The sequence below is a fragment of the Rissa tridactyla genome, chromosome 21, assembly GCF_028500815.1.
Source record: "Rissa tridactyla isolate bRisTri1 chromosome 21, bRisTri1.patW.cur.20221130, whole genome shotgun sequence".
Classification (NCBI taxonomy): Eukaryota; Metazoa; Chordata; class Aves; order Charadriiformes; family Laridae; genus Rissa; species Rissa tridactyla.
The window spans coordinates 5,265,297-5,286,226 of record NC_071486.1 but is presented as its reverse complement, the minus strand read 5'-3'; the positions used below and the strand labels follow the sequence as shown (position 1 = coordinate 5,286,226).

General features: G+C 43.0%; 2 protein-coding genes across 6 annotated transcripts; one reads left to right on the top strand and one right to left on the bottom strand.

The window, feature by feature from the left end:
- Positions 1-1,428: 1,428 nt before the first annotated feature.
- On the bottom strand, positions 1,429-8,715 carry DYRK3 (dual specificity tyrosine phosphorylation regulated kinase 3). Of its 2 annotated transcripts, none has more exons than XM_054181317.1 (3): positions 8,558-8,715; positions 7,693-7,808; positions 1,429-3,680 (listed from the first exon to the last, which is right to left on the bottom strand). In XM_054181317.1, exons 1-3 carry the CDS (start codon positions 8,595-8,597, stop codon positions 2,109-2,111), a joined length of 1,728 nt encoding a protein of 575 aa, XP_054037292.1. In that variant the 5' UTR covers positions 8,598-8,715; the 3' UTR covers positions 1,429-2,108. The 2 variants fall into 2 exon arrangements, with proteins under 2 accessions (XP_054037292.1, XP_054037293.1); XM_054181318.1 differs by having other exon boundaries at positions 7,693-7,804; positions 8,558-8,625.
- A 328-nt stretch (positions 8,716-9,043) lies between these two features.
- Positions 9,044-20,831, top strand: EIF2D (eukaryotic translation initiation factor 2D). 4 transcript variants are annotated; one of them, XM_054181279.1, is made up of 16 exons: positions 9,053-9,195; positions 9,534-9,738; positions 9,943-10,133; positions 10,835-10,918; positions 13,050-13,140; positions 13,829-13,936; positions 14,587-14,876; positions 15,068-15,185; positions 15,634-15,679; positions 16,364-16,467; positions 17,761-17,919; positions 18,602-18,691; positions 18,794-18,889; positions 20,022-20,142; positions 20,271-20,445; positions 20,551-20,831. In XM_054181279.1, the coding sequence occupies exons 3-16, from the start codon at positions 10,043-10,045 to the stop codon at positions 20,619-20,621; spliced, it is 1,644 nt and encodes a 547-aa protein (XP_054037254.1). In that variant the 5' UTR covers positions 9,053-9,195; positions 9,534-9,738; positions 9,943-10,042; the 3' UTR covers positions 20,622-20,831. The 4 variants fall into 4 exon arrangements, with proteins under 4 accessions (XP_054037253.1, XP_054037254.1, XP_054037255.1 ...); XM_054181278.1 differs by lacking the exon at positions 9,534-9,738 and having other exon boundaries at positions 9,044-9,195; XM_054181280.1 differs by lacking the exon at positions 9,534-9,738 and having other exon boundaries at positions 9,087-9,160.
- Positions 20,832-20,930: the final 99 nt, after the last annotated feature.

The window sequence follows — 20,930 nt, the reverse complement described above, 5'->3', positions numbered from 1 at the left end:
GGGAGTCACAGAACGATTATTCTACATTTGGTATTTCATAGATGAAAATGGGTTAGAACCAAGACACTGCTCTGTGTTCCTAAGAGCAGAGCTGTTTGTACAGCTCCTAGCGCGCCAACGCTCCACTGTCTTCTGCCAGGCTCCAGGCACTACCATCACTTTACAGTCTCTATAGAAAGTGCTTTTCTATGCATCTTCCCTAACAAGCTATTGCTCCTTTCTCCTCACTCACCAGGTACATTTTGTAAAAAAATGCATAGAGTAAAGGCCAGAGGAGGAAGAAGAATGTTCCTGGCTTCTGAAAACGTGCTGCATCTATTAGAGATTCTACTAAAATCGGTGTATCTTCTGCCGCTTCCCCCTTAAATCCACTTCCCTGACTCCATCCAAATAAAACCTCACCCAGCCAAGCCAAATAAAAAATACCAGCCATGCATTATTAAGTGAACCATGACCACACCATACACACTGGTGTCACTTGTAGCTGCACAGATAAAGGCTAGACTGTTATTTTAATATTATTACTAAGCTTATTGGATTTACACTTGTAAAACAAAAGAACTCAGAAAAGCTACATACACGAGAACCTCAGTTTAAACAACAGTCCTGGAAAGTTTGGAGCTTTGGCTCTGTCTTTTTGACTTTTTTGTTTATACAGGCTTCCACCCAGCATTTCACCAGTGCTGTAATTAAACGGAGCAGAGAAAACGCAGCCCCATCTTCTCAGAGGGAGGGTCTTCAATTCAACATGTGCTCACCTTATCTTTAAAAGCACCCTGATAATTCCTTTGTTTGTATACTGAGAGTCTCCTTGTTTTAACATTAAAAACCTGCTACAGAGAAACTCATTAAATTTAAAACCTTCTGTTCATAAAAGGTCTAAATTGTATTTAAAATTGTGTTCAGCCACCTGGCAAGAGATCAGATGTTTTTGTAAATGGACGCGGGCCACGTGGCTGCAAGCAGTAACAACCCGAACAAGTTGTGCTGTTGTCACTACAGGTCATTCCACCTTTTCATGTTCTTGGAAGATAAAGGAAGAGGAAATACAAACTCATACAGTTTAAGAATGAGAAAACGTAGGCATCTCTCTCACAAAGACCTGAAGGAATTCCATTAGAAATAAAGCAATTCTTCCCATAACGAAATTTGATTTGGATCCACCGGTTTTTGCACCTCATGTCTTCCCTGATATTTCACAGATTATGCTTGGATTTTAGGACATACTTCCAATTATTAGGCATGTGCGTGCGCCCCCCTCTATTTTCTAGTTACAGTCCTGGGCCTTAAGATTTAAATTTGAACTCCAAAGAAAGACATACTTTACTCATTAGCCCTGAAAAAACTGGCCCACACTTGCAATGGGCCCATCCTGATCTCAAATTCCCCCACCAGCTTTCCATAGACTTTTAAGGGAAATAGCAAGTGTACAGAAGTTGGTAGTTTTATTTAGATATAACCTGTGTTCCACAGCATTTCTACGCTCCTTTGGAAAAAAAGAAAAAGAAATTCAGACGATAAAATTTCACCACCAAATTCCTTTGGTGTCTACATCCCATGGTATTTTTAAAAATCTCAGCCAGGATAGATAAGGGAAAAGCGGTGCAGAGAAATAAAATTCTTCAAACATAAGTTAGCAATTTGGAAGTAAGTTCCTAATGCGTTACATTAACACATTTGTGCTTTTGACAATAGATGTAAAAACTCTCCCCAGAATAAAAAGCATTCAGTTGGAGATTAACTGAAAATACGTATTTTAAATCAATTTCCCTTGCTGTCTTAAGCAAAAGAATCTGTTAAACCGTCCTGATAAGAAATAGTTTGATTTCTAAAACAGCATTATTAAATAGCACGTCTGCCAAACTGTCATGTTACTCAACAGCTGAGCTGCCCTACCCGGTAATGTAATATGCACCATATTGTGAGTGAAACAATTGGATAAAAGTTAGCCCTTTAAATGTGTACATTTTGACTGAAATTTTTATATTCAAGATTTAGCCTCTAATAAAAAGTAAATCCATTAAAAACCTCTGCATTTAACTTCCTTACACATTATTAACAAACAATTAAAATACAAGGTATGCATTCTGGAAATACGTTATTCTCTATTAGCTGACCAGTTTGGGTAGCACAGTACATAGAGGTATGCTGCCATTGGAGTCGGATGTTAAATTAGCCCTCAGCTTGTTGGCTACTCCAACTACAGGAGGCAACTTGGAACCTATTCCTGTGAAAGAACTTGTATAGCTAGAAATCCGTTTACTGGAGGTTTTATCAGTGCTGGGTGGTTTGGGCGTTCGTTTACAAATCCAAGGGTGCCTTAAAGCTTGACCCGGAGTCATGCGTGTGGAAGGATCCCAGCTGAGACATTCTTTTAAGAACTCTATAAACAAGGGATCATCGCAGCCTTTCAGCGCCGTCACCCAGTCTTTGTTCCCTGGAGCACCTCGTATTTTACCCCGGCGGGATCGACTCCCATTAAGGGTCACTCTTCCATCTGCGTGTGTAGTTACAGTGCAGTAGCGAGGATGACCCTTAGAGTTGATGAAATTCTTGGCTCGCTTGGATTGATCCAAAAGCTTCTGAGGCGGCATCCCAAGAAGCTCCATCATACAAGCCAGCTGGTCTCCCTCATCCTCTCCAGGAAAAAGAGGGTATCCAGTCAATAGTTCCACCAGAATACAGCCAAAACTCCACATGTCTATGGGCATCCCATAGCGACTTCCCAGAATTACCTCTGGCGCCCGATAAAATCGAGACTGAATATACGTGTAGACTCTTTGGTGCTCAAAACAGCTGGACCCAAAATCTATAACCTTGATTCCACTCCTCCCTTGCTGTTTTAGAAGGATATTTTCTGGCTTCAAGTCACAGTGTATGATTTTATTTCTGTACAGAGCATCCAAACACTGCAATATAGAGTGAGCAAACTTGCGTACCAGTTGGATACTGAAGCCCTGAAACTTATTTCTTTTAATCAGCTCATACAGGTTCATACTCAAGAGTTCAAAGGTCATACAGATGTGATTCCGAAAGGTGAAGCTCTCCAGCATGTGAATAACATTCATACTGCCCGTTTTATCCTGCTTCTTCAGATGCTCCAGAATCCGGATTTCTTCTGCTGCTTGGCGATGGAATCTCTTTTCATTGCGAACCATCTTTAAGGCTAAGTGTTGGTGGAGTTTGTGATCATAGACTTTAGCAACTTGTCCAAAACTGCCCTTGCCAATGATTTTGAGTACTTCATACCGGTAAGCAAGATGGTCATGGGGCACGTGAATGTAGCTGCCTTGGTCGTCATCATAACCCCCATTGTTGGGACCACCGATCACTCCTTGCCTCTTTTTTGCAGCCGGACCCACAAAGTAAATTTCAGAAAAACTAAGTATCTCTTGCTGCTCATAAGCAGATAACTGATGTTTGTACTGTTTGACAGCTTGCTCTGGAGCTTGGGAAATGGCCTTATGAGCTTTTGAGGAACTACCACCACCTTTAGAAGTGCTTATGCTCTCTAAGCTTTTATCTTTTGTCAGGGAAGGAAGAGATCTTTCTGAACCAGCGATGCCTGCAGACTGAAGAGTGCTACTCCTTCTGTTGCCAGAGTCCTCAAATAATTGCTCCACTTTGACCTGACTTCCAGTCAGAGGGTGATCCTTCATTGCAAGTTTGTTGCTAGAAACCTACATATGGGAAAAAGAAAAGCAAGCTTTACTCTTCTCTTTTCAAGCACAGGGTAAAAATAAAATCAATACCACATAAAACAAAAACAGTAACATCAATAGGTTTTGCATTTCTATCAGGAACAAATATAAAATGCTGGACCTAAACTAACTCAAGTTCCAAGCATGGTTACAGAAAGGTACACAAATGCAACTTACTGAAACAAGCACTTGCACAAATGTGGTGTATTTTTAAGTCCATAAAGGGTAAACCCTATATAGTCAAACGCTCAAACAAGGACACAATACCTATCCCTACTAGTATGCATGTAGTCAGCAAACAGCCGGGGGAACAGCTATGTTTAGCTTTAAACGTGGGTGCAGCAAACACAACCAAGGACAGATGCAACCTGCACCTGTCTGAAACATGCGACAGAACATGAATGAGCAGAGAAGTGTCAGGAATATTGCGAATACAAGCGTGCCGAAGGAAGACAAAGAAATGACGGCAAGTGACATAAGGCTGGTGTAACCAAGCTGCACCAGGAGTGAAAGGATGACAGAGCGAGACAAGATAAACCATACTTTAAAAAAAAAAAAAATTGATGTTTTTTCTTTGAAGGGGAAAAAAATAATCATATCCACAACTCCCTCTGAAATCACAATAGCTGCACAACTATCTTAAGACAGTCTTGGAAGCTTTGAGTAATCGAGAATATCTCTTACACCAACTTTGTCATCAGTAGTCTATAACCACTGACTCTTATTGCCATATGTTAAAATATTTACATCTGAAAGGAATGCATAAAAGGTGAGAAAAGAAATTTTTCAAGCTTGTCATTTTTACAGTTTAGTATATGCTGAACTCCCTGGAGTTCAGTTTCATACTACAGCAGCAGTTATTCCCCTTTTCTACTGACTGACGCTCCATGCCGACAGACAGCAGAGAGGTGTCGTCTTATCCTGTGCAACACTGCAGAAGCCACGACTAGAGTAGCAACATCTGTTTTCCATTTTGCCCTTTAATCTAAAAATAAAGATTTGAGACACATGCCAAACTAAATCCCTGAAAACCAAAATAACTACACAGGAATCAAACAAAAAAATATAAATAAACCTGCAGATCCACAGCAATAAAACCAAATTCCTTTTTAGTTACACACAATCCCAACATCTCGGCACAGTCAGTAAGTAAGGGAAGTGAATGTTCTGGCCAAAAACAACTACACACGACTCTTAAGAGTCTGTTTGTTGCTGCTGCCTTGAAATGATAGCTCTTCCTCACAAGCCCCAGAAAACAGGCATTTCCTGTAGAAGTCAGTCCTTATCAATGGTGACTAGAGGCCATTAGATATATCCTACTAAGTTCCACTACTCTGCGTCCTATCAACCCAAAAATACAGTGCACTGTAAGAGACACGCCTTTCCAGAAACTCTTAAACACAAAAACAAAGCCCAACCCTGGTAACCAAGAATAAACGCCTTTTTCTCGGAGTCTGGCTGAACCTCCGAGATAAGAACGACATATTTTCAGAACTGGCTAAAAGACTATTCAGTCCAACAGACTCAAACAGTAAGTTTACAAATAAACGGAGAACATAAGCACAGAACAAGGTTCACGCTTGTTTGTTTTCTGAAGTTTTCCAGGGGAGGGCAGGAGGGGGTGAAACCAAAACAAAACAAGCCTGTCCTTCTACAGTAGAAGTCTTATTTTCACCTTTGCAATCAAAACTCGATATTCCTCCTACACGGGCTTCCATTGTATGCACAACAGAAGCAGCTTTTTATCTCTGCGATTCAGAACAGACACAACCTCCTGATGCAGAACGTGGTCGCGGCAGTTTGTACTGGCAGGGCTCGGCAGCTCAGCATTCTCTGCTGGGGCGAGCAAATCGTGCATCAAGACCTCAGAACACGCTACTGTGTTGCAGAAATGCGACTTATGACATCAATTTCTTTCAAGTATTTGATTTCCAAAAAGTGATGTTAACAGTCTGAATGTCATCAACTGTAGAAACGTGATAAAGTGCGAAAGCCATGCAAACAGTGCTAAATCTAAATATTCTCTATTCAGGAGCCATAACAACTCTGCTAATGCTGCTGTTTGTAGCAAACATTTTGTACCTTTGAATCCGTAAATAAACAAGGAATTCATTATTCCATTTATCCTGGAACTATTTATTAATGAAGAAACTATGTCTTTGGATCTCAAACCCAACTCAATAGCCATCCAGTAGTACGGACTAAGTTTTCATTCTTAGAAGGCTACCAAATTCATTTGCCACGTGACAATGAGACACAAATATAGATGAATCCTAACTTGAACTCAGAAGAGTTACGCTAAAGTCAGCTGACTCCTGGGTAACATCAGCTTGCTTTCGACAGCTTGCTTTTACAAATCACAGGCTGCACAGGTTTTGTTTTATTGATAAAGTGCTGTTAGCAGCCAAGAAATGAGACTGACAACACCAGTGGCACCCTGCTGAAGATCTTCACATACTTACAAAACTTCATTTTAATTGAGAAGGAAGCAGTTAACCCAGTTCCTACACAATTGGTTTTACAAAAGTGCATCAGTTATTTTCTGAATTAAGCAAACTGAATGAAACCCATCTGTTCTGTAAGCAGAGATATTTATGTTCTCTTGCAGCCAAGATGAAAAGAATGGACAGCTGCAGACATCAGAACTCTTCAATTCTCATGTAACATTACATGGTAGTACGAAAATCCTGCAAGAAGGAAATCAAATATCACTTAATTCCAGACACTTTCCCATTAAAATTGAGCACCACGATTTTCATCCTTGGATGCCTCATCTCAGTTCCTGCTCACAAGATACCACTAAGGTTGTATTTTTTGATGTGTCATCATGGCGAAACTAGGCATTTTATAATCCTTAATCTCACTTTAAGAAGCTAATAGGCTTGACAGACAAAATACAGTTGAAGAATAAGATACACCAGCAAAACAAAATATTTATAGTTACATTTGTATTTAGCTGGATAGTTCCATTCTACTTAACAACTGAAGTTATACTACAACTTAAACATGGCAGTTTAAAAGTTGCCTTGTCCCTGAAAAAAAAAAAACAAAACCAAACAAACAACCCACTACTCTTCAAACCTTCAAACTCCACTACTCAACAAGTCTCTAAATTCCTTCTGCTCTCCCTCAATATTGCGAAAAAGGGAAAACACAGACCCATGCTACTGAGTTTGCTCAGCGAGCTGCAGACCAAATTAATTGCTAATATCTGCTACAAGAAATCCCCACAAGGTGACGATTTTCATATGCATCTCACTCGGTGAAATGTTTGTTTTCACATTTCAGAGCGTGTTTTTTTAAGCTTGAGCTCCTGCCAGAATTCAACAAGAGCCAAAACACATTTAAAAACATTAAAAGGTCAGATCACTGTAAACATGACTGCTACTGCTCAGTTCAATCAATTTAAGGAAAGATCTCATGACTCCACATCTGCTGAGGAAACACAGCACTTATGAAGAAGCACGTTAACACCTTCAGTCCATAAAGAGCTATTTTGCTAGCCAACGAAGTGGCAGATAAGGCTAAAGTTTTCAGAGGAGAAAGATACTTTTGTAAGATGTTTGGCAGCCACACAAACCCACACCGATCCTTCTGTTCTTCCCAAGTACGTATCTCTTAGAATTTTCATGAGGGAAACCAAAATGCAAAGGTGCAAGAGTTAAAGCAAAGCATGCGTGGATTTACATACTTACCAACATACAAGGTGACACGGGAGAACGCTTCAGCCTTTTGTAAAATAACTTTCTTGATTAAAACATGAGCTGAGGATAGTAAGATAGGATTTCTGATGCTGCCTACCAAGTTTTACATTGAACACAATACCACATCATTTTCATGCTTAGTAAAAGCAATAATGTTAATAAGCTACTACAAAGCTGCAACATCTCACTTTTTTAATTTAGTCTCTATAAGGAGATATCCAACTCCTTGATAGTTCTCACTGCCACACAACACAACGCGAAGACCCAGACGACTTTAAAATACTCACATTAGATCTTCCAAGAGAAGGAAGTCCTGAGGGGCTGCGTTCTTCATTTGTAGACTCTTGGTACCTAATCTGATCTATCCTCATATAGGAGTCATATAATCCATCTCCAAACCTGGCTGGAAACGTCCCATACACAATCCAGTTAGTCACAACAATTCACACTGATACAGACAGAGATAAATACTGCAACGTATCTCACTTTGCACATTTTCATCTGTAAGATCATCAGTTCTTGTTCGTTTATTAAATGTTCTTTAGAATTTAACTATGACTATATTTTAATACCACAACAGAGCGCAAAGCTCTTGAGAAATCTTTATTTGCAATACTTTTAATTTAGAGCTTCTCTTTTTTAAATCAACTTTTGCACTGCAAATATACCCTTCAAAAACATTAACCAGCATACTCCCCATTTTCCCTTAAGTAGGGTAATCCCGAACGAGCCTCACTGGGAACGACAACAGAAAACAAGCCCACACTTAAATACTTGATAGGACTATCCTTTAAAGTAGCTTATCCCATAAAAATGATATGTGGGAATTACAGTTGGCAGATTCGCTGCAAGGGGAAGGAAAAAAAAAACCCAAAAGGCAGTGTCGGTTCGCACCCTAACTGTTGGCAAATGCTGTTAAGGAACCCAAAATGGCAATATTTAAGGCGACCGACCCCGCTCCGGGGCCCGGCGGTTTTGCGAAGGGGATAACCCGAGGGAGGCGCAGGTTGAGGGGGGATCCCCGGGGCTCCCCGGCCATCCCGGCCCGGCCCTCCCCGAGGCCGCGGGACCCCCGCCGGGGCTCCCCGCGGAGGGCCCGGCGGCCGCCTCAGCCCTCTCCCGCCCGGCCCGGCCCCGCGGCCGCCGCCTCACCTGCACCGAGGGTCGCCTCCGGCTTCCTGCCCAGCAGCATGGCGGCGGCAGGGGGGGGCGGCCCCCATCCCCCGCCGGGCCCCGCTCCGCCGTCCAGCGCTGCCGCCGCGGCGGGCGGCCGGGCTCCTCCGCTCCGCCTGCGGCCGCCCGCCACCGGCCCGCCCGTTGCCAGGGGAACGGCCCCCCGCCGGGACGCGCCTGCGCAGTGGCGGCGGGGCGGGGCGGGGAGCGGGGCCTCGCCGGGCCGGGGACCGGCTGATGGCCGGGCGGGCGCCCGCCTAACGCAGCGTTGATACATTTTTAAATCCGTACCCAAAACCTTTGAGTTTCATCGCCCCTCTCCGCCCCCCACCCCTAGCGGGTCTTCACCCGCCCCCTCACAGAACAAAGTGTTGGGGAAGAGCCTCCGTGAGGAGAGAACCCGCAGGGCCCTGGGGCGGGGGGAGCGGGCCGGGCCGGGCCGGGCGGGCTGAGGGAGGCGGTTTCCAGCCGGACGCTTTTGTACAGCGGGACGGCGCCATGGCGGCTGCCGCGGCCTGAGGGGAGGGAGCGCGGCGGCGGCGGCCGGGGCGCGGGCCCGCCATGTTCTCCAGGGCGTTCCGGGTGAGATCCAACACCGCCATCAAGGGGTCCGATCGGTGAGTGCCGGGCCGGGGAGCCCCGCCGCGCCGACGCGGGGAGCGGCCCAGTCCCGCCTGCGGCGCTGGGCCCGGCCCCTTCGCCCGGTAATCGCCGCGGTCCGGCGTCGGTCCCGATGCCCCGGCCCGGCAGCTCGGCCTCCACAGAGACACGGGCCGGGGGCAGGCAGGGAACTGCGGCCACTTTCACCTTTTATTTGTGATAAACACGAACGTTTTGAATACAAAATGCGCTGTTCGAATTAAACAAGACTTAAATGAATTGTTCCACCGAGGCCCAGCTGATCCTTCCTTATGCTCTCGGGTAGTGATGCTCACCTGACTTGCCCATCTTTCAGATACGCTTGCTGCCTCTGAAAGACCACACAAACCCTCCTTGTGCTGGTCACCATGTCTTAAAACATCAGTTAAACCTGGGGGGAGAGGGAAGTCTGGCTGCACCCCTGCTCCTGCCTGCAAGATCTGTAATGAAATCGCTGCAAAAGAGGGGCAAAGACAGCAACCGCAGGTATAAGCAGACTTTTAAGGAAGAATTTGAGCAGGGTAAGCATATTTGGCCTTTTCCCAGTATTCTTCTAGCATGCAGCTTTCTCATTTGTGAATCCAGACACAAATGCTTGAAATTATCTGCTGTGAAAAAACAGCAATCTCATGAACAGCCAACAAAATAGTAACTACTGATCTAGGAATTATTTTGAGGGACGGTCTAGACAGCTTTGTAACACACTTGTGATTGTATCATTTCAGGAGGAAACTACGAACTGATGTTGCAGCAGCTTTTCCTAACCTTAGCGCTGAACAATTGACTGAGTTTATTCCAAACAAGGAAGAGCTTAATGTCATCAAAATGTACTCTCACAAAGGGGAGGCCGTCACTGTTTACATGAATAACAGGAACCCAATACTGTTTGAAATTGAGAAGGCTCTGTATCCAACAGGTATGGGGAGTGGACTAGAATAATCCTCCCTCGTTACTTACTGGGCACCGACCTTTCCCCAAAAGATTTCCTTGTGTTCATCTTAGGTACTTCTCCTATCACTATTGTATCGCTACACTTCATAATCGTTAGTGTATTTATTCTACCAGCACCTCTGCGAAATCAGTGGCATTTCTGTATTCTTTCTGCAAAAAGGCAATTGAGGTGCTCAGAGGTTAAAAACCAGGAAACAAGTCTATTAAGTCATAGTTTGGCATCTTAGCCCCTTTTTTCTCTCTTGTGTCCACTGCAAGGTGTAATTCCTGGAAGCATGATGTCCACTTCCAGGCAGCCCTGCACTTAGACAATGAATTGCTCTGGTATTCTGTGCTTTTATTTTTCCCATACCTAGCAGTTCTTCCTTGTTGGAGTAGCATTTTAGCTCAAAGTGTCCTTGACTTAAGGAAAATAATGCAAACATTTATCTGTATCCTTTATAATAATTCACAGGAGCTTGAATTAACTAGCAGTTTATTTTTCTCCATCACATCTACTAATTATTGTAGGATCATTCAGATTTCAGATTTCTTGATTACCAGAGTAACAGCAGAGTGTTTAGTTGTAGTTAGTGTTGTACTGCTTGGTCTTAAAGACGGGAAGAAGTAACAGCTATAGAAGTTTTTAATGATGCGTCTTTAAATTTCTGTTCTGTTTTGGGACAGTGTACACTCTGTGGGTCTACCCAGATCTTCTCCCTGCTTTTTCAACATGGCCCCCTGTGCTGCAGAAACTAGCAGGAGGAGCAGGTAAGAGGACTAGGACTTTGTCGCATTGTATTGCAAAAAGGAGTTGCCTTCAGGGCTTTTTTGATGTTACCTTTCCGATTGGCAAAAATGTACCTGAAACAGACACACACACACACAAACGTATAAAGAATAAGTACTCGCAAAATAATTCATGGTGATGTCATGAGAGGCTAAATAAACTGTAAAATTTTGTGAATGGAACAAAGTAGATTAAGCTGTTTAAATGCATTAACCTGTTCCATGTGGGAGTCTCAGATTTGGAAATACCTACTCAGAGTGGTCAGCAACTCTGAATTAGGACATAGAACTGCCTGTGTCGTTTGTCTGTCTTTTTTGTAACTCCTTGAGCAGCCGAGTTTGTTTGCTGCCACCCCGCTTCCTGTCACTTCAGAGATGAACCAGCTTATCCTATGGATAAGAAGTGAGTTTATATTGGAATGTACAGTTGTAATCACTGTCAAGTAAACTGTGCAGGTGAGGCTGGATTCAAGTTCCTGGATTACTGGCTCTACCACCTAATTATGGATCAAGACTAACAAGAACGGAGTCTATTTTCTGGAACCTGCTTTGGATGTGGTTCAGACTCATGAGAATCTGGTCTTTATAAACTTTAACTTGCAGAACGGCTCAACCAGAAAAAGATTAAATTGCGGCCGCTGCAGCCTTAGTCTGTAAATGGAAGTGTACATGTAGGAAGAGGTGTCTTTTTGCCATTACACGGTATCTAAAGTAGAACTCAGGCCCTTCTGTTTACCTTATTTGCTTTTGGAAAATAAAGTGCTTGAATGTGTAGCTGCGATAGACATCCGATCAAGCCTTGCTGCTGACTTGCAGTGACCTAGTTTCTGGTGAAAAAAAAAGTCTTGCTAATGGTGGAAGGACTTTGATGAAAGAGGGCTGCGGGTCATTCATCTCCCATGGCAACTAGGCTACCTCTGGGTAGGATCCAAAGATAAGAAGCTGGCCACGGAGACAATGGCCAACAAAGGCAGAGAGGAGAGGTAGAACCACATCTCAGAAAGAGGAGGAAAGGCGTGAGACTATCCAGATATGGAGGGAGGGAGCAGATTTAGGGAGCATTCAGTTAGAAAGAGGAGAAGCAAGGTAGTGCTATTTGTGATATCTGTTCTGTCAAGTATCTACTCTCTGCCCTGGTTATTTACATAATATACACATGCTACTTACCTTGTCACATTAAGGTCTTTATGTGATTTCTGTCCTCAGAGATGTGGAGCCTTGGCTGCAATTGCAGAGTTCATTCTAGATTTGCTGAAAGTAGTTGTGACAGTGGAGGGGAGGAAAAATATTGTTGGCTTCTTCAGCATACACGTTAAATCTATGATGCTGAGAAAAAAAAGAGAGATGCCTTCAAAACCAAACCGTGGAACACAGGTCAGTCCATGAGACTGCAAGCTTTAGACAGTCATAGCTGCGATGAGGGCGAGCAGATGCTCTTTACATAATTTGGTGGTGACGTACGTGGCATGGAAAACTGTTCTTTACTCACATGCCAGTCTATTCACCCCAGGTATGGAAAGCAGAAGGAAGCACGCAACAAGGTCTATTCTTTCTGTGCAGACAGCAAGGAGCTGGTTAAGGCTGCTTCCTCGTGCTGAGGAGAGTTCACAGCCGAGTGCAGCTATTGTGCCAGATCAGCAGGGTTGGGTCAGCAGTGGCGCATTTTAGGCAATTCTGTCTTCAGCCAGAGAGCTGCTGGTGTAACCTGCCTTTGGGACAGGGAAGAGTAAATGGGTTTTCCAGGCACATCTCCTCATTCCTTTCTCTTTCCTTGTCATTAATGAAGAGTGATGCTCTGTAGGCTGGGAGCTCATACCTTTTTGTTAAAAACAGTTCTCCCTTCGGGCCTGACAGGGCAAGGGACTGAGCACGCTTAGCTCTCCTGCAGTTTTTTGGGACGTGCCCAGCACCTTTGTGAATTGGACCCCTTACTCCACAGGGTGGTAGCAATAAGTGCTGCCTTACTAGGAGGAACAAAGAATCATGTTTTCTCTGGCACGTCTCAGCTATTAGCAGGCTTGTATTTTTGCTGAGTAACAGGAGGGATGGGGGTGGAGGTGCTAGTGGCTGAGTCTTTCATTGACAAATGGATGTGCTTTATTCTTGTCTCCAGATCTGATGCTGCCAGGAGTTGTAGTGCCATCTTCTGGCTTTCCCCAAGTAGAGCGGGGCACGCTCTGTGCTGTCACCCTTTTGGGAAACAGGTACGGAGGATACTTTATTCATATCCTTTTTTAGAAACTAAAAATGAAAGGAAGCTATTTTTTACAGGAAGACTCAGTGGGGTTTGAGGAGATAAAAGCAGAATTGTTCTCGTGCATTTATTGCACTGTGGATCTAACCAATGGAAAATACAGCAGAAAAAATATCCACTTAAGTTTCTGGGTTAGGATATGTTTGAGCTTGGGTGGACAGCTCTGCAAATTAGTTCTTTTGGACCTGTGGGTCCAAAGTGGTACATTTGGTGGTAGATTTGTTTTGAAACAGAGTAATTTTTTTAATAAAAGATAGTATTCTACACAGTTGTCTTTTTATCTATGAGGAAATTCAGAATGAGGGAGCAGTGCTGAAGCTGTTGTTTTTTCCCCCACTGCTAGTCTCTTTGGGCAATGCATACGCTTCTTGTACTTTATTAGAGCAAAGAATGCGTCGCTGCACAACCTTCACTTCAGTATCACAGCTGAACATATCCTTGGGATTCTTTGGAAGACTTTACATACCAGAAAGATGGGACAAAACCAGAAAATACCTAGATGATTTTTAAAAGGCAGGTTGTAGAGAACAAGGACATCGTAAAAGAAATTCAGTATATCACAGTGGCACAGTCTGTCTTTGTCCAAGTAGCACAGTGTGTTTGTGCTGTCCTGCTGTAATACTCCCTCCTTTTCCCAGAGCTCCAGTAGCAGTTGCAGTTGCCACTATGTCCACTGCGGAGATGCTGGCTGCTGGAATGAAGGGGAAGGGCTTTGCTGTGTTGCATACGTACCTGGATCACCTCTGGTGGGTATATTGCCAGGCATTTGGTGAAACGTGTAACAACTCTCATGCGTTTACTAAAATCAAAATCTGTGCCCCAGTAAGGTTGATCTGTCAGTTCAACATACTGAATTATTTGGTTACAGTTTAGATATGACCATTATTAAGGTTTCATCTATGTGTTTTTGATGACTACGCTTTTCTGACAGAAGCAGGTGTCTGTCCTGACACCTATCTGTTATATACGTATTGGAAATAGATATGTAAGATTATTCACTTGATTCAGTTCCTTCAACCTGAGTGCAATTATTATAAAAATGAAACTAGAACATCCCTGTTACTCTGATTTTAGAAAATCTTATTGTTCTGTAAAAAGTGAACTTTGAATCATTTTTGCTTAAAAACTGGTCACAGGTCAATTGCGCGAGTCTGAGCCAAATCAATGATTTGCTCTGCATATGGATTCAATTAGTCTGCTGAGTTTTGAATTAAGATTCATGGGGGGAACATAGAGTTTATGGAGGAATTGTTAAATAAATTTTATAGTTTTGAGAACGCGGAAAAAGATCCACGCAACTTCCAGTGTCTTTTATCAGGGTGACATTTGTTCATTGTCCTATGGGCTTCAAAGCAGTAAACAGGAAGCTACGTTACACTTTTTCTTCCTTTTATAGGGAATATGGTGACAAATCTTATCCTCCTACCTTAGCTCCCTTGGTAACAAATACTGCTGAAAAGGAGAGTGCTGAAGATGAGGAAGAGACGGAGGGGAAACAGCCTGTCATCAGCTTCTCCACTGACCCATTGCAGCATGTGGACATTGGTGATTTGAGCCTGAAGGAGCGAGACACTTGTGCAATAGTGATGGGAAAGGAGGAACTGCATGAGAACAGAGCTGCAGAAACAGATGAAGATGCCAATGCAGAGGTTCAGCGGGAAGCTGAAGACAGTAGGACTCCACAAGGTATCTTTGCATACAAATGAAACCAAACTGTGCCCCTTTGGTTTGCTGAAGCCCATACCCAGGATCTCAATTACTGTGCATTCCAGGCAGTTCTGTCTGGTCTGGAATGGAAGGACTTTTGCGGACTGTCTGGAAGGACAGTCTGAAAGAACAGACTACTCACGGCTTACTTGTCCTTTTTTTCCCTGCAGAGCAAATGGATGCATTATTTAATCAGTGCTTTTTTCATGCCTTAAAATGCAAAGTAAAGAAGTCAGATCTCCCTCTGCTCACCAGCACATTTCTACGCAGCCATATGTTTTCATGCTGGTATGTGGTAAGAAGATTGTCTTTGGATTTGCATGCTGGGTTTTTGGCTTTAAAACTGTGGAGATCGAGTGTGATATTTAAGATGAAAGTTTTGACACAAAGGTAAAATTTAGTCCTTATCTAAGGCTATCTAAGACTATGCTCACTTCTTACTTCAAATACTTAGATGTAAGGATTGTGCAGACCAGGATACGCGCTGAGTAGCTAACTTAAATCGGCTGGCATTTGTTCCCAGACTGCTTAGTCACTTAAATGGCTGTTTGCCTACCCACAGGAACGTCAGCACTAGTTTCACTCATCATGTTCTATTTGTTAGCTTGTTTGAAGTAATTCTTTCTCTGTGTGATTTGTATTTTTGCTGTTAAGAAACTTCTAGCGTAAGTAGCAAGATTTAAGAAGAAATGAAGGGTGACTTATAACTAAAGAACTTTTAAAAATCCATTTATAGCCCTGCTGGCCAACAACTGGACATAAAGAAATCAAGCTATAAGAAGGTGAGATTTTTCTGTTGGTTTTTTGCATTAATTTAAATAAGATATGGAAAGAGAGAAAAAATTTGAAGTAAGAATTGTTCAAGTGTTAGTAAAACAGACAGACCAAAAAAATCCTAGAAGCTGTTCTTAAAAGCCAAGTTCTGTTTCTCAGCTCTCTGCTCCTGCGGGATCCAAGGAGAAGAGTAATTGTCCTGAAAGCAGGAGCATTGATCTGCTTTGAATGCAGCTAGTGCTATCTGCCACTGTATACTGCGATAGCTATTAAAGGGTTCTTGTCTTGTTGGACAGTGCAATTACTTGCAGGAGGACACTCCTGTTCTAAAGCTGTTAATGAACACAAATGAAGAGGAAGGAGATGATATTGTCCCTCTTGTGTAGATGACAAGCAAAGACAAAGTGCACTGGCAAAGATCGCACAGTAGTCCATGCGAGATGTACTGTGATTTGGCTAAGAATGTCTCAGAGCAAAGAGATGGCAGACCTGCAAAAGGAACCTGCTTTTACTCTGTTTTAGAGCCAGACAGAGGCACCTACTGCTCCTTAACAATTGCTGTGCTTAAAGAAGCAAAGACGTGAGGTGTGTGTAGTTATTCTGATTTAGCAAGTAACTTTAGAGCAGTCAGAAACGCATGAACAGGAATTTTAAAATCTTGACTCCACATTTCTGATTGTTGCTTCCTTCAGTTCTCTAAATTCCTGCAATGTATGCAGCAGCAGAAGATCTTACACGTGAAGGAGCTGAGCAAAGGTGTGGAGAGCATTGTGGAAGTGGACTGGAAACATCCAGAGTATGTAGAATATCGTAGTCTTTAATAGAATCGGTAGTCTCTGAAAGCTGGAATCTGCTACTTCCAGCTCCATTACCTATACTCTGCTTGACTTCTTGTTCTGATCAGCTGTAGCAGCCCTCATTTTCCTAATCTTAATATGCTATGGAGAGGTTTTATACCCCAATTAATTGCAATTTTTTGCAGTGTTACAATTAAAAATTTCTGGCTTCCAGTTCGGCTGCTAATAAAAGTCTTAGAGCATCGAGCCTGTTAGCTGTCACTAAAAAGCACATTCCTTTGACAGCGTCTTGATAGTTTGTGTGAGTTTCTTGGTTGTCGCTGGGGGAAGGGAGGCAAGAAGGTTTGAAACCCATCAGGCAGTTTTCTATCCATTTAACAGTGACTGTTTTATGCCCTTCCAGTTTAAGCGGGTCTCCCCCTCCCCCTTCGATTGGCGTGCTGGGCCAGTTCGTTGTTCAGCTTTGAAGTGAACTTACCTGTCTAAACAATAATTCCAGTAAAAAGACGACACTGCTGCTAAATAAATGCTCGTGAACCTACAGTCTCAGAATGTCATAAAGGATGAAATCAAGCACTTTGCAAAATTGGAAGCCAAAGTTATAATCTCAAAAAATGAAAAAAAATATTGCTGTGTTTTCCCTTACACATATTGATTTGCACAAATACCCTTACCCTTTCAGTTACTTATTACCAGATTCCGCTATTGGTGTTTCTATTATCTTTCTAATGAGTAATATTTACCTCACATCAAGAACATCCTACTTGTTCCTTCTGCATATTGGCACGTTATCTCTCTTGGAATTTCCCAGCGGGCCTGAGGCTTCCTGGTGTATAACGTCTCCTTGGCAACTAATGGAGTGGAGAATATTTCAGTAGATATATCTTCTCTTCTGCGTTTGGAAAGAACCAGAATTACTTTGACTTTCTGCGTTAACTTTTCTCTCATTATGCTTGGCCTCATCATGAGACAGGCATACTCCAGCTCAGTTTGTCAGTTCTCTTACCGTCAAGCATAGAGTGCGCAGCTGTGGTCAATGAAATGAGACTCCAGCTCCTGCACGGATCCAGTTCTTACCCCTCTCTTCCAGACTGTTCTTTCATCAGTGACCACTAAAGAATCCTTTCAGCAGACACAGCCCCCACTGCAATGGAATGCATCTGGGGGAACTGACATGTTATACAACAGACCAGAAAGCTTTTTGCATGACTCTGCCAGATTTTAGTTTCCCAGTGAAATGGAAGTGATAAGTTTCAATCCCTTTCACTCACACCAAATAATTCTTATTTCAGCATTAGAGCATTTGCAGTACCTGAAGGATTTTCTTCAGCCTCAGCTGCCCAAGACAGCAAGAATGAAGACAGAGGACAAGTGTACCATGCTCCCGAAATTATTCCGCTTTATGGGGTCTCAGCAAAAATGGTCCCACTCTTTCAGGAGTCTGGACACAGGTAAGCATGAGGAAAGTACAACAAAGCCGTTGTTACGTGAAGAAAGAGAGTAGAGTAACAAACCTATGCTGCTACCATTTTGTTAGCCCTCATGGGGAGGGCCCTGCGGTGCTGTCAGGAAAGGTGCTAGGCATCAAGAATATATTCATTGCTTCACAAAGGGAAGAAAGATAAGAGACTGTGACAACTGTGTTCAGCAAGTACTCACATCACTTCTCCCACAGCTAAGGAGGTGATAGCTCAAGTGTCAAAATTGGTACGTTTTACTTGGATTGTCTTAATTTGCCATTGGATAAGGCATATTCTGCCCACCCACAGCATGGTTTACTGAAAAGAGGACACCCAGGTAATTTAAAGAGCTCCCTTGCCTCCTGTAGTTTAGCTAGCACTCAGTGGCAGCCTTTCTTCCGCTGGGCACTTTTGTACAAGTTATCCACAGTCCCCTGAAGTTGGGGTGCCATTTGGGTCATCCTCCGAAATTAGCCCCTGTGATTACCCTGTGATTACTGCTGTGAGCCTTCTATCTGGTATACAGCAGCTGAGGTGTAACAAGAAGGTTCATTTCAGTATTGAGCTGTTGCTACCAAATGTACTCAGAGTAGTTGCTGTCTTCTCTCTTAGAGACAGAACCTGACACCTAGCTACTTAAAGTAATAAGTTAAAAAGTTTTCTTTCTCTTTAGAAAAGGCAGCATCCTCTCAAGCAGTGAGGTGAGAAACATCATCATCAACTATGTGAAGACTAATGAGTTAGTTGATGAAACAAACAAAAAGTGAGTAGACATGGAAGTTGTCCTACCCTGCTTACACAGGGGATGCTGAAGTCAGAGGAAACAAGGAACTTCTTATTTCTAATGTGTGTTTTTGTTTTGTAGCTTTGTAAAGGTGAATGCCATTCTGTGCGACTGCCTGTTAGATAAATCGGAACAAGATGAAATCTCGAACCTTAAATGGGATGACCTCTTGAGCAGGTGACTGTTTTCCCAGTGAAGTGTTTCAGTATTACGTAGATTTATTGCATGCAACTCAAAGCCACGTGTTATTGGAGCTGCCCAAGTTGTAACTTCCTACTGGTAATGCAACAAAATCACACAGAATCACAGAATGGTTCATGTTGGAAGGGACCTTAAAGATCATCTAGTTCCACCCCCCTGCCCTGGGCAGGGACACCTCCCACCAGCCCAGGCTGCTCAAAGCCTCATCCCACCTGGCCTTGAACCCCTGCAGGGATGGGGCATCGACAACTTCCCTGGGCAACCTGTTCCAGTGCCTCACCACTCTTACTGTAAAGAATTTCAAAACAAAAACCATCCAGAGACCTTCACTTGCAGGATCTCTCATTCTTCACCATTTAACAAGCACCTAGCATTAACTGTTGTGGTTGTGGGGTTTTTGTTTACCTGCTAACCTCTTATGAGGGAAAGCATCCTAAACAAACAGTGCCTCGTTCTGTGTATAATCTATACGTACATATTTATAAAGCCATCCTTTGCAACAGATAGCTGAACTCGCCCTTTTTAGGCAATGGCAATAGAACTTCTGCATTTATAACCCAAACCCACCTTTTAGATCCAACAGGCCTGATTATCTGACCAAACCCCTTGTTTCCATAGACTGACAAACTTTGCCTAAATGTCCCCACTGTCTTACTTGCCTTGAGCTTCTTAATCACACACCTCCAGCAGCTTCTTTTATTTCTGAAGCCAAGTTTGCTCGTGGGACAGTAACACAGTTTATGCTGAATTTCAAACAAGTTGCTTTACAATCTGTGAACAATACAACTGAACAATAGCTTAAAATTAAAGAAGGTTTTCCTCTACAAGAACCAGTTTATAAAATTTTACCAGTAACAATCTAAGCTATAATTTTTGCGAGGCAGTAGACGACCTTTCTTTTTATTCAGGCTCTTTCTTTAAATAACAGCTAGGATGCTAATCTTTGCCTGAGCTCGTCATACATTCTCTTCTTAAGATACAAGTTCTCACACATAGAATCTTGGCTTTCGTGTAGTTTCAAAAACCTGAGAGGCTGCAGTGGAAAAGCACAGTTAACATCAGCCTTGCTGTACTGTAGAGACTAATTGGATGTATCAACTTTGCTCAGGTGCCTTGAGCGACTGCAGCCCTTACACCAGGTGACATTTTCTGGACAAGAGCCTATTGTGAGGAAAGGAAACATTGAGCCCATCGACATAACCATAGCACAGAGATCATCAAATAAGAAGGTAAAAAGAGAACTAAAATTACGGGGCTTGAGTAGAAGCCCAGATTCTGAGAGCAGCTTTGGCAGCTCATTTTTCTGGGGTGGAGTACCTACAGCAGTGATGTTTGCAATAATTCTTAAAACCTGTAGGTGACAATTATCAAGAACCTTGAGCTGTATGGTCTAGACCCACAGTGCGTGGCCAACATTCTGCAACAAAAAGTACAAGCCAGTGCCACCATCACCCCCGTACCAGGAACAAAAGACAGAGTTCAGGTCCAGATCCAAGGCAACCAAATCCATCATCTGGCCAAGATGCTGCTAGGTAAGTCTGTTCTGGAACTGGGCCGGGACTGGTTATAGCAAGACACAGATTTTAATTCTTGAGCTCTGAATATTTACCTGAAGCGAACTCTTGGTTATGTTGCAGAAGAATACCAGCTACCTCGGAAATACATTCAAGGCCTCGAGAAGGCTCCAAAGCTTGGCCGGAAGAAATAAGAGAAAAAAATCAACTGTAAGAATTACTCAGATGTCATTATTTATAGAAGCGTTCCGCCAACAAATCAAGGATAATGTACAGGCCCCATTCATTCAAAAACGGGTCCTGGATGTTTACAAGGTCTAGGATCCACCCAAATAATAGTACTGCTCCAGCTGTTCATTTTTCATAAAAATAAAAATCTGAATAAAACCCCTAGCATTATCCTTTTCCATGTATTTTCTAGAAGTTCCCATGGTGCACTGGTGTCGCGGCTACAGTGGCTTTTGCCTAGGTTAACTGTCTTGCTTTGCATCTTTTAGCAAAGG